The 13,315-nt window shown below is 41.5% G+C and overlaps 1 protein-coding gene across 3 annotated transcripts in view; it reads right to left on the bottom strand.

Annotated features, from left to right (window-relative positions):
* Positions 1 to 369: 369 nt before the first annotated feature.
* LOC114134246 (cysteine-rich motor neuron 1 protein) overlaps positions 370 to 13,315 on the bottom strand; it is a 47,769-nt gene continuing 34,823 nt past the window's right edge. For all 3 annotated transcript variants that reach the window (XM_028000703.1, XM_028000704.1, XM_028000705.1), the window contains 4 exons: positions 12,797 to 13,018; positions 4,887 to 5,009; positions 3,990 to 4,168; positions 370 to 3,137 (listed from right to left, as the gene is read on the bottom strand). In XM_028000703.1, coding sequence (XP_027856504.1) covers positions 2,940 to 3,137; positions 3,990 to 4,168; positions 4,887 to 5,009; positions 12,797 to 13,018 — 722 coding nt within the window. In that variant the 3' untranslated portion in view covers positions 370 to 2,939. The remainder of the gene's footprint in view (positions 3,138 to 3,989; positions 4,169 to 4,886; positions 5,010 to 12,796; positions 13,019 to 13,315) is intronic.

The raw sequence follows: 13,315 nt of genomic DNA, 5'->3' as shown, positions 1-13,315 counted from the left end.
GACTTGAAGACACTGAGATGGTTAATTTTTTACTCCCAGAAGCTTCTTTACCTTAAAGTTTATAGGTAATCTTAGCAGGGCAAGTCAAAGCACCAGTTGCGGTTAAGCCAAACGTCCAGGCCTTGAGTCATTTCATTCAGTATTTTACCAGCCCAGAGAAGAGGTCTTCTACCTCTTCATTCATACTCAAACACCCTCACTCCACAGCACCATCTCTGTTGAATCAATTTGCAACTGAAAAGCAATCAGATCTAAGGGAACTAAATGTAGAAGAATTCCCATTTGTAGCACAAGTCTAGGACCAGATGTGTGTGGGTATGCAAGTGAAGCAAAACCTCTAACCAACACCATCTTGAATGACATCACTGATGTTTTTGAAATCCAAGTTTATCAGCACAAGCCTCTCCGGTTCACACATTTATTTTTTAAAATAAAAAGCATAAATGTTACAGTTTCTAATCTAGAAACATATTTACAAGATTTGCAGCACTGAAATAAATAAGGTAGAGAATATAGCAAAGAGAAATGATAAACAGTCTACAATGTACATTATATTTAGCTACTTAAAGCTATTTTCAATAAAGAAAAAAATCTCAAACTATACTTTAGTATTAATAAATAAAGCTATGTGAAAAAATAAATAAGATTTTCTTACGTCTACGAATTTACGTTTTTACACATAGGACAGAGGTTTTACGTGTAAGCTTTTACGGTCCGCTTCTTTGTTTTAAAGCTTATGATTCAAACAGACACATGTACTGCAAACACTTCAGAATAAATTGGTTTCTGACCTATTTTGGCATTGGAACTGTTTCAGAATTGGGATATTGGCAAAGAAGAGACAACTCTGATCCAAAAACTAGACTGTTTTGCAATGCTTCTCGGAATCTGTCCTTTGTGCGGACCAAGCAGGTCCAGAACCTTCACCTCTAGTGGTTCAACGTCTCTGTGTACCTAAATAGTCCCTGATTGGGGCTTTTATTCTTTCAGGAATTTTGAACAATGATATTTTTGTTTTTCCTTGCTGGCTCTGAGGAAAGTGATGTGTCTTTAAAACACAGAAATTTTACATACCAACACCTACACATTCTCAACTCCTATAATGACAACACTTCACATTATTCCTCCGAATATAAACAGTGGATGATCCAAAACTCTTTATCCTTGTGTATACTACTTTTTTCTTGACACTGGCTAAATATTAAAACCAAAGTAATGCATGTAAAAAAATACTAAGGTTGTAGAATTAAGGCTCTATAAATAATAATCCCAAGCAATTGCTGACATGTATAAACAGCAGCTCTGCTTCAAATAAGTGAAAGAAATGTTATGGACATTCCTTGCCGATCCATATATTTTTTTAACTTGTCTGGTCATAACCTGAAACAACTTGAAGGAACATCCATCAGCCTGGTTCACTTCTAATAGCTTTCAAATGAGTTACAGAGTTCTGGCTGAAAGAAGATGACTGGAAGGTACATTTTAGACTCAGTTCACCTCCAGTGTCTGCAGAAAAGTTAATACCCTTGAATTTTTTCACATTGAGTCAAACTGAAGCCATAAATTTCAATGTTTCTTCTGGACTGTATGTGTTAGACCAACAAGAAAAAGAAAACAACTGTGGAAGCAAAAGGAAACATCATTTTCATTTTATTTACGAATAAAATTCTGAAAGGTGTGGTGTACTTGTATATTTAACCTTGTCTACAAAATAAATAGGTTAAGTGAGTCACAAATGTGGATAATTGTTTTGGCAGGACAGTTTTTAGTTGTGAACTCCACAAATGTCCTAAATATGAGAGAGATTTATGAGATTTGTGGAGTCATGCAGCAAGCACATGGAAAAATGTTCCTCTGGTCAGGTGAGACCGAAATGTAATCTTTTGGCCAATAAATTTTATGTATGATAGATCCCTATGGTGAGAAGTAGTTGTAGCAGAAATAGGATGAGAATCCAATTGGCTCTCCATGCAATTTGATAGCGTAAGAGCTTCTTTGCAAAATACAATTGGCAACATTTTTTGTCTTTATCTGGTGATGCTCCAAAAGACTTGCAGCTGTAACTACAGGAAGACGTCTTTCTACAAAACCTTTCAGACTTTTATTTGTAAAAAATTCTGAAAATCACATTTCCTTTCCCTTCAGATTCCTTATATTTTGTGTTGGTCAATCACAGAAAGTATTAGTAAAATGCATACATTTTCAGATTGTAATGTGACAAAATGTGTTCAAGGGATATGAATACTTAAGCAAGGCACTGCAGCTGCTTTAACTGGTTTTCTTTGAAAAAGGAATGGCTCCACTCATTTGAAGTTAGACAAAACTGTTATTTGTGAAGTGTGTGGGAACGTTCCAAATAGCATAAACATAACTTTAAAATGGCTCTAAAGTAAGAAACAAAACAGAAACAACACCACATATGATACAAATCCTGTAAAAATATACAATAACTAAAATGAAAACCACACATTCTAATGCAGGGGTTTGAATCTGGCCTGCTAACGATGGTTACATCCACGATGCACTGCTGCATTTTGTGGGGGGGGGGTTAGCATTCTTAATGTTCCCTTTATGCCACAGCCCAAACCCCTGTCCTAAAGCTTTTTATCTTCCTTCTTCATCTGCAAAGTTCCAGTTTCAAATGAAACAGTAAGAAGCAAGTGTTTTACAGTACAAGAGTTTGATTCTGGCAGATGAGTCTCTCTAGATCCTCCTTGCAACCCAGACTGGCTGTATTCTTAATACATCCACTAGTCCATTGCCCTATAAGTTTGTCGCTCAATCGAACGTCCAAACTACGAAGATAATCGGCGAATGATAAAAAAACAGCATTGGTCATATGCTTCTTGCTGAGTTTATCTCTCACACAAAAGAAAAAGTGGGATAAACTGAGCAGTATGGGAATTTCTTTTGCTTCCGTTGCTGTTATAAATTTCTTTTTAGCGTGGCGTCCAGTCACTGCCCATGCTCAGTTTGGCCCTGGGAATGGTCATCTTCTCCGTACAGGGAGGCGAGCTTATCTCTGGAGAGAAGTGGATGATGCCGCAGTCGCTCTTCATATTCTGAAACTTATTCTCCTTGGAGGTCTCCATGTAGATGACTGAATTTTTGTTCACATGTTTCTTCAGGATGACCGTCTGTGGGGGGAGAAGAAGGGAAAACAACACATTAAGGCCATTATTTAGTAGACCTGCAGTGACAGCATCATGATTTATATTCACTGGTGCTTGCTTGTTGTAGAAAAAGAGATAACTTGATATTTTGACATTATAGGCTCATTTAAAGGTTTATGGGTGGCACGACCTTTTGCTATCTGAAAGCAAAGAGCAAAGGGAAACACCATTTATTCTTAAGCTGTGACAGTTTTAGTACTGACTGGGCCAGGAACGGAAAAATCAGGGAAAATGCTTCCTAGGAAAAGTCAGAAATTAAGCTCAACAGTAACATTTCTTTGTTAGATATTTTGCTTAAAGATGGAGCAATCAGGATTTTGTGTCCTATTTCCGACCTGTATATACTGGATTGTGTATGATTCCAATTTCTCTCTAAGAACTTTAATAAAACTATAATAAAAGACAACACAGACGATGTAATTTTCTATAAAAAGTGAACCCCTACTTTAACTTTGAGATTTCCAAATGAGTGCCAACATTTCCAAAAACAGCATATTCCAAAACCAACAGCTAAAAAGCTCAAATTGATAAATGGGAACTTTGTTGTACTCTTTTCAGCCTTCCTGTTATCTGCTAGGTTGTGCTCTCTTTTGTTCTATCGCATCCTAAATGAGCCAAAGTAATTTTCCCACCTCCTTTCCTCAGTAGCACCTTCCACACTGAAGAGCCTTTTTGTTAGTGTGACCTGATTGACGCTACATATTAAATGTAGCTGCAATCAAGCTGTGTTTCTAAAAAACTGTTCACTGGTTAGAGCCAGTCAAATCAAAAATCATCTCATGTCACCAGGCTATTAATTTGGGGATAATCGCTCACCTTCTTTGGTGCGCTGTAGCAGGACATCTGCACCCACTTCTTTTTCTTGTTGATGAGTAATGCCACAATGAGAAAGATAATGATGGCCAAAAGGAGTCCTGCAAGGATCCATGCAGCTGATTGGTAAACAAGAGCCATCTCCGTATGGCTGGGGTAGTTCTCACCCAAATGTGGCTGGTCTATGTGACACAGAAAAGACATAGGACGTTTATGGATCTGGATTTCTACACATTTCTAAATACCTAAATGCTCCACTTTCTGGGGGCCCCTGTCAATTTTTCCCTTTCTTAAAGTATAAAAACAGAAGCTCCCTATAAATATACAGAAAATATTACCAACCTTAGGTTGTAAATATATGCACTGGTGGACAGATAAATAAAGGGACTGACTGACATATGCATAGATGAATGGAAGGACAGACATTTGCAGAGATTATCTGATTGAAAAGTGGATCTATATAAGAACAACATGTCGGAAATACAAATATTTTTAAATACTCTTATTTTTTCCATATTTATCCAGACCTGGAAAATACTTAAACTCCTTGGGAACCGATGTATTCATCCCATGGAAAACTTACTCTGCACTGTAACGTCAACATTTACTGATCCTAAATTGAAAACATCTTGTACTAATGATATACTCTTGGGCAGAGAAGTAGGTCCAGTCATTCAAAATGAAAAATGACTCCTGTCTTCCTCAGGAAGGATCATGTTTAGCTCAAGATCCATTTATCACTCTTGTTTTTATATACATTTCACTCATTTATTAAGCCATTCCCAACAGGCCACATTAGCATAAACACTCTTAGGAACTGGCAGGAAGAGTTTGGCAAAGTTGCCATATAGCTAACAGGACAGGATCAGTACTGGAGGACGATGAAGAACAGACAGCTACCTGTATCAGCGGTGACAAGTGGGATGGTCACAGTTGTAATCCAAGATCCACTCTGCCATGTGGTGGTGACCACTTCCTTTTGTTTACTGGTGGACACAGTCACTGATGCTGATGTTGTTGATTCTGTTCAGACAGAAGCAAGATGCCAATATTTTCAGAGTTCTGCAGTGAGTTAGTGTTTACACTCGCTGGTGTTTCAACTGATAAGATGTGTTTATTGGATCTGTCATCCGAACTTCCACTGGGACGCTTTGTGCGCACATTATGTTAAAAGCTCTGTTTTCCATCGGCTAAATAACAAAACAGCTACACGTCGGGGTGAACAATAGGAGGGTATGCTTAGTTTTTCCTCTATAGGAAAAGCTGACATGGGACTTTGCCTTCCTGTGATGCCAGCAGGCGAAAGTGTTATGGGCCAATGCAGCCAGGGGACAGGAAGCACGTGTGAATGTGCGGATGCTCAAGGAATGTTTTCGTTCTGAGTGGACTGTGTGGGTCTGGCACATGGAATGTTTTCTATGTGATCCTGTTTGCCTGTTTAGTGTTTAAGTGGCTGGACCTAACAAATGGTCACAGAATCTTGTTCTCTTCCTTTTAGACAAGTAGCCCCATGACTCATAACATTACAACCAATATTACTAACACCATCATTCAAAAGTAGAGGGAAGTGATACAGTCCTTTGCAAAAGTGAAAAACAGTGTTTTGTTATAGGCATCAATGTATTTTTTGGGGAATTTTATGACAGACTGGAATGTAGAAGTGGATGGCTGTGAAGTGTCTTAAGTTAGTACACGGTTTTCAATGTTTTATATAAATAAAAACATAAAAAGCGAGGAATGCATTTGTGAGTACATCTTACACATGAATATGACCCTTGATCTTAACCACTACATTGTAGCTCCAACAGGTTTCCTTCCAGTATTGCTTTTAATTTAGCGCAATCCCTTTTTTCGTTAACTCCGAACACCTTCTTTGTCCCTACTTAAGAATATTACTGACACAGCATGAAGCCCCCGCCACCATTTTTTGCTTTGAGGTTGGTGTGCAGTGTTTGATTTCTACCAATTTCTGTACCATCTGACCAGAGCACCTCCTTTCAGATGTCTGTTGTGTCCCCTATGTGCCTTGTATAACATATACTGTATAAAAAACATTTCTCATTGCTTTTATTAAACACTGGCTTTTTTCTTGCCACTTTTTTTTTATAAGGGTCTGATTTGTGGACCAAATGACTAATTTGACCTGTTGACCAATTCTACCACCTGGGCTGTGACTCTCTGTAGCTTCTTCTTAGTTATCATGGGGGATCTGGGCTGTTCTCTTTCTGTTTTTGAACAACAGACTGATATGTTCAGAGCTTGGGATATTATTTTATATGCAAGCCTTACTTTAAAGCTGTTTACAACTGTCACAACAGTTGTATTTATACTGAGCTTACATTATATATGGTGCATTTTATTTCTATATTCTAATTTGGCATTTTGGAAAGTAATCTGGTACCACTAGATTTTATAAGGAGAATCGGTGTAAGAGGGGGATATATGCACACCACTCTTATTTGTAAAATCCACCTCAGTGTTGTGTGCTATTTTGTATTGGTCTTGTTACATGCCTGGCAGGCTGTTTGTTTCTTTTTTTCCCTCCCTCTTTGTTTCTTCACAGGTACTAGGGAAAGCTGGTGTCAATCTCCTCTGATTGATCCTCATCAACTATGGGCCAATCAGCATGCAGGGAGGCCTTATTTAAGCAGCCCAGCTGGGGAGAGCGGGAGCTGGCTTTGTTACCTGACACATGTCTTGTTGCTCTTTGTGTGAAGGTTTGTGGTGGGAGTTAGAGGGCGAGGTAAGTTTGGGGTACCCTGTACATTTCATCACGTAGTTGTATTTTCTGTTAGATACACTAGGTAAGGAGGTGGGTGCCACCCATGTAAAGTTTTGGTGGAAACTTTTGTTAGATTAGATAAACAGGGTTTTTGTTTTCGTTTTGTTTCCTTAGTTCAGACGGTAGTTAGGCCCTGTTTTGTTTTATTATTTTCTATGATTTGGCACCCCCCTAACCGCCCCTTTCTCCCCCACAGTTTGTGTGAGCCTTCCGGGATTTTCGTTATCAATAAATCCCTCTTTTTTACAACATTCACCTGGACTCTGTCAAATGATTGTGGCTGTCGTGTTACTCCCCTCCTCACAAAAAAAAGGGGGGGGCCGTAACAAGTGGGGGCTCGTCCGGGATCTCTCTTTTCCCTGAGCTGTAGACATCCATAATAATTTGAGAGATCCTTGCGTCTGTTTAGAAATGAGCTTTAGCTTAGAGGAGTTTGTACAGGCTCCTAGCCATGTACAGCTGGAATTGTGTCGTAAGGATGACTTGTTATGTCTGGCTGAGCATTTTGATATTTCAGTGAAAAAACACTTTTCAAAAGCTGAAATTAAGAACATTGTTGTTCAAAAACTGGTTGAGATTAAAGTCCTGGTGGACCCAAGTAAAATGGATGTAGATGTTTGTGATGTTCCTTCTGTTGATTTAGAACTCCCTCCTTCAAAAGATGAAGGTGTTGATGTAATGGCAACGCCATCAAGGGGGTCGGCAGAGCCACCGGCGCCCCCTGCGACTTTACCACGGTTCGATCCAGTGTCACCAGAGCTCAGTGGCTCCAGTGGTAATGTCAGACTTAAGGTTCGGCTGGCTCGCCTACAGCTGGAGGCACAGGAGAGGGAGTTGGTAAGAAAAGCTGAGTTTGATTTCAAACTTGAAATGCGCAAGTTGGAAATTGAAGCTGAAAAAGAGATTAAGCTGAAACAGCTGGAGGTAGAAGCTCTAAGACTTTCACATGGCAACGCACCTCCTTGTTCATCTGTTTACTCTGATTCTCCACAGGTGGTGTCGGACAAAAACAAGTTTGATGTCAGCAAGAATATTACTTTGGTGCCTGTGTTTAGGGAGTCAGAAGTAGACTCTTACTTCAATTCATTTGAGAGGATTGCTGTGGCACTGGAGTGGCCAAAGGAGGTGTGAGCTGTTCTATTGCAGTGCAAGCTCATAGGTAAAGCGCAGGAGGTTGTTTCGTCACTGTCAGCTGAGGAGGGCATGAAGTATGAGGTATTGAAAAAGTCAATCCTACGTGCTTATGAACTTGTACCTGAAGCTTACAGGCAAAAATTCAGGAACCATAAGAGGTCTAGTGGCCAGACCTATGTGGAGTTTGCGCGTGAGAAGGGACTACTTTTTGATAAATGGTGTGCTGCAAGTGAGGTTAAAAGTGACTTTGAATCCCTCCGCCAGCTGATTCTGTTGGAAGACTTCAAGAACACATTGCCGGAGAGACTGGTAGTTTTCTTGAATGAGCAAAAGGTGGCCTCTTTGTCTAAAGCAGCCATTGTCGCTGATGAGTTCATGTTGACCCACAAGAATGTATTTGTGTCTGTACCTCGTGCAGATAAAGTTTTGAACAGTTGTCAACAAAAACCTGACCCCACTCAGTCAGAAGCTAAGGCTAAGCAGCAATCCCTTTCTCCACGAGAGGTAAGGGAGTGCTTTTACTGTCATAAAAAAGGCCATGTCATTGCTGACTGCCTTTCATTAAAGAGCAAGGCTTTGGCAACACAGACAAAAGGTGTTGGGTTGCTTAAAAATGTGTCGCACTCCAGCAACCAAACGGCTAAAGATGAGAATGAACTAGATCCCTGTTTCATACCTTTTATTACCCAGGGTCTTGTTTCTTTAACAGGGGATCCAAAGGATGGCCGACAAGTCAAAATCCTGAGGGACACAGGTGGTTCCCAGACAATCATTAGGGAGGGTATTTTGTCCTTACCTATCATGTCATCTTGTCAGTCCAGAGTGGTTGTTCAAGGTATTGGAATGACCTTTGTATCTGCACCACTGCATAATATCCACCTTGACTCATCTCTTGTGAGTGGTTTTTGCAGGGTTGCTGTTCTTCCCACCTTGCCCATAAAGGGGATTGATCTCATTCTAGGAAATGACTTGGCAGGTGGAAAGGTATTGCCTGTGCCTGAGGTGTTGGACACACCTGATACAAGTGTGGTCTTTGAACCAATGCCTGACATTTTTCCTGCTTGTGTGGTTACGCGGGCCCAGTCCAAGAAATACAGTCTTGATTTGTCTGACTCTTTTCTTGCTACAGAGCAGACTCAATCGGCCGGATCAGAGACGGAACTCAACAAGTCTAAAAATGTATTTCCTCTTCCAGGTCCGGAGATGATGGAATTACCAGCTTCCAGGGAGGAATTCATCGCTGCTCAAAAGCAGGACATGACTTTGTTGAAATGTCTTTCTTCTGTTCTTACCCAGGAGGAAGCCCAGGGGAAGAAGGTGGCATATATGGTTGATGATGGTCTCCTGTTGCGACGCTGGGCTGGTGAAAGCTTGGAAGACTGGAGTACCATTTATCAGGTGGTTGTGCCAACAAGGTACCGCATGCAGGTGCTCGCATTAGCACACGATCACCCACTGTCGGGGCATCTGGGTATAAATAAAACTTATAACAAAGTTCTCAAACACTTCTTTTGGCCAGGTCTCAAATCTGATGTTTCACTCTATTGTCGTACTTGCCATGTTTGCCAAGTTGCAGGCAAGCCAAACCAGGTTATACCTCCTGCTCCTTTGTCCCCAATTCTAGTTGTGGATGATCCATTTGGAAGGGTGATTGTAGATTGTGTGGGGCCTTTGCCAAAGTCTAGAAATGGAAACCAGTTCATCTTGACTATAATGTGTGCTTCCACCAGGTTTCCTGAGGCCGTGCCCCTACGGAGGATCACAGCTCCCATGATTACCAAAGCTCTGGTAAAGTTTTTCTCAGTGTTTGGTCTTCCCAAAGTTGTCCAAACGGACCAGGGCACAAACTTTAAGTCTAGAACCTTTGCCCAGGCACTAAAACAGTTGGGTGTAGAGCATGTCACCTCAAGCTCTTACCACCCTGAAAGCCAAGGTGCACTTGAAAGGTTTCACCAGACATTAAAAGCGATGCTGAGAAAATACTGTATGGATACCGAGAAAGACTGGGATGATAGTATCCCATTTCTATTGTTTGCCGTGCGTGGAACAGTGCAGGACACTTTAGGGTGTAGCCCCGCTGGACTTGTGTTTGGACATGAGGTTAGGGGACCTTTAAATGTCCTTAAAGACCAACTAATCTCACCCTCTCACTCTGTAAAAAGTATTCCAAAGTATGTTTCAAAGATGAGAGAGCGCCTTCAGGTAGCTTGTGCACTTGCGCAGAAAGCCTTGGCTTCAAAGCAGGTCAAAATGAAGCAACGTTATGACCAGAACGCAGTCACTCGTGAGTTCAACACTGGTGAAAAGGTTTTGATCTTGCTGCCCGTCCCTGGCTCTTCTCTAGAAACAAAGTTCTCTGGACCATATGTGGTAGAAAAGAAACTTAGTGAAACAAACTACATTATTCAAACTCCTGATCGCCGCCGCAAGACCAGGCTCTGTCATGTCAATATGATAAAACCGTATCATTCAAGAGAGACCAACCAACCAACCCAGAATCGGGTTGAAGCTATTTCCCATGTAACCTGTGTGTCAAAGTCGGCTGAGGAGGATATGGTAACACGCAAAGATCCTCCACAAGTTGCAAGGCTTAGTAATAGTGAAATACTGGCTAAACTGCCTGACTATTTGTCACATTTAGCAGGTGATCAAGTGGAGGACATCACAAAACTCATATCAGACTTCCAATGTCTGTTTGGGGATGTTCCTACCAGGACTAATGTGGTGTCTCATGACATTGTTCTTTCCAATCCTGCACCTATAAAGCAGAGAGCATACCGTGTCAATGCCACAAAGAGGGAGATCATGAAAAAGGAAGTGGAGTACCTTGTTAAAAATGGACTCGCCATTCAGAGTTGCAGCCCATGGAGTTCTCCATGTCTATTAGACATGAAGGCTGACGGGAGTCCAAGGTTCTGCACGGACTTTCGTAAGGTGAATGCTGTCACCATCCTTGATGCACACCCGTTACCCCTCATTGAAGACTGTATTGATGAAATCGGACCAGCAAAATTTGTCACTAAACTTGACATGCTGAAAGGGTATTGGCAAGTACCGCTAACCAAGCAGGCCTCGGATATCTCAGCTTTTGTTACACCAGACTGTTTTCTTCAGTACACAGTGATGCCTTTTGGGCTATGTAACGCACCGGCTACATTTCAAAGGCTTGTCAATAGAGTACTGGGAGATGTTCCAAACTGCCGAGTATATCTAGACGACATTGTGATATATTCAAATGACTGGTCTACACATCTTTCTGTTTTGCTTGAGGTTTTCAAACGTCTTTCAGTTGCCTCGCTGACGCTCAATCTTTCAAAGTGCGAGTTTGGAAAAGGTACCATTGTCTATCTGGGCCAACAGGTTGGTGGAGGAAAAGTGTGTCCGGTGGATGCGAAAGTCAAAGTGATTTCTGACTTTCCTATTCCTTCAAGCAGAAGGGAGCTCCGTCGATTCCTGGGGATGGCAGGATTCTACCGTCGCTTTTGTAAAAACTTTTCTACGGTAGCTGCTCCTTTAACAACTTTGACCAGCCCTTCTACACCTTTTACTTGGTCTGATGAATGTCAGCATGCTTTTGAACATCTAAAAGGATTGCTCTCGTGTTCTCCTGTTCTTTCCGCCCCAAATTTTAGTTTGCCATTTAAACTGGACATAGATGCCAGTGCTGTTGGGGTAGGAGCTGTCCTTTTGCAGGATGATAAAGATGGAATAGAACATCCTGTAAGCTACTTCTCAAGGAAGTTTAATCTTCATCAAGGTAGATATTCTACCATTGAGAAGGAAGCGCTTGCACTACTTTTGGCATTACAGCATTTTGAAGCTTACCTTGGCTTGAGTGTGGAACCGATCACTGTCTTCACAGACCATAACCCCCTTGTCTTTCTTTCCAGGATGTTCAATCAAAATCAAAGACTCATGCGGTGGGCTTTGATCATTCAGGAGTACAACCTGAACATCTGCCATAAAAAGGGGTCTGAGAATGTATTGGCAGATGCTTTGTCACGTGCTTTTTAAACTTGTTTTCTCTTACCTTGAGTATTCCAAACATTTCTGTTTGGACTTATAAGGGTGGGGGTGTTACATGCCTGGCAGGCTGTTTGTTTCTTTTTTTCCCTCCCTCTTTGTTTCTTCACAGGTACTAGGGAAAGCTGGTGTCAATCTCCTCTGATTGATCCTCATCAACTATGGGCCAATCAGCATGCAGGGAGGCCTTATTTAAGCAGCCCAGCTGGGGAGAGCGGGAGCTGGCTTTGTTACCTGACACATGTCTTGTTGCTCTTTGTGTGAAGGTTTGTGGTGGGAGTTAGAGGGCGAGGTAAGTTTGGGGTACCCTGTACATTTCATCACGTAGTTGTATTTTCTGTTAGATACATTAGGTAAGGAGGTGGGTGCCACCGATGTAAAGTTTTGGTGGAAACTTTTGTTAGATTAGATAAACAGGGTTTTTGTTTTCGTTTTGTTTCCTTAGTTCAGACGGTAGTTAGGCCCTGTTTTGTTTTATTATTTTCTATGATTTGGCACCCCCCTAACCGCCCCTTTCTCCCCCACAGTTTGTGTGAGCCTTCCGGGATTTTCGTTATCAATAAATCCCTCTTTTTTACAACATTCACCTGGACTCTGTCAAATGATTGTGGCTGTCGTGTTACTCCCCTCCTCACAAAAAAAAGGGGGGGGCCGTAACAGTCTCGAATAAAATCCCCCTAAAAAATCCATTCTTGTTTGCAAGGACAAAATGTGAAAAGGTTCAACATCCATGACAACATTTTCAAGGCACTGTGCATAATTTCAAATGTGCCAACAAAACAAAATACTGTTTCAACTAAAGATAACTTCCCAGCACAAAAGGCAGCTTTCTCCCATCAATATTTTTCTCGACACCCACCCAAAAACGTACCGAGACAATGTGGGCAGCACTGGCCCTTGAGTAAAACTGGTACCCTGCAGCTGGCTGCCGGACAGTGTTGGGAGAAACACTGAATAGTGCCATTGTTGCACGTGCAGCTTGTGCAGGCGTTGGCCTTCCAGGAGTCCCCGGCTTGCAGCATGTCTCCTTCGGCGGTTATGCAGAACTCCTGTTGGCTGCTGTTCACTGGCAGCAAGTTGCTCTCTGTCTCTTCTGCCGGTGGACACATGTAAATCTAGTTAATAATGAAACACTGCAGAAGCCTGTCACATTAGAGCCACTTACATCACTTAAGTAAAGCCAGACATATGTGTAATGGGGAATGCCATGCATTGCCTAATTGATACATTGCCTAATTGATAGCTCATCTTCCAAGTGACCTGTGATGTTTAACATTTCAATCCGCAAGGGTTACAGAGCCATAACAACAGCTTTCCAGGTGACTCTCTTTGGCAGCTGTCACTTAAGCCCAAAATCTTATCTCCATTTTTGACAAGACTGCAGGGCTGA

The sequence above is a fragment of the Xiphophorus couchianus genome, chromosome 19, assembly GCF_001444195.1.
Source record: "Xiphophorus couchianus chromosome 19, X_couchianus-1.0, whole genome shotgun sequence".
Classification (NCBI taxonomy): domain Eukaryota; kingdom Metazoa; phylum Chordata; class Actinopteri; order Cyprinodontiformes; family Poeciliidae; genus Xiphophorus; species Xiphophorus couchianus.
This window is presented reverse-complemented; position numbering and strand designations above follow the sequence as displayed.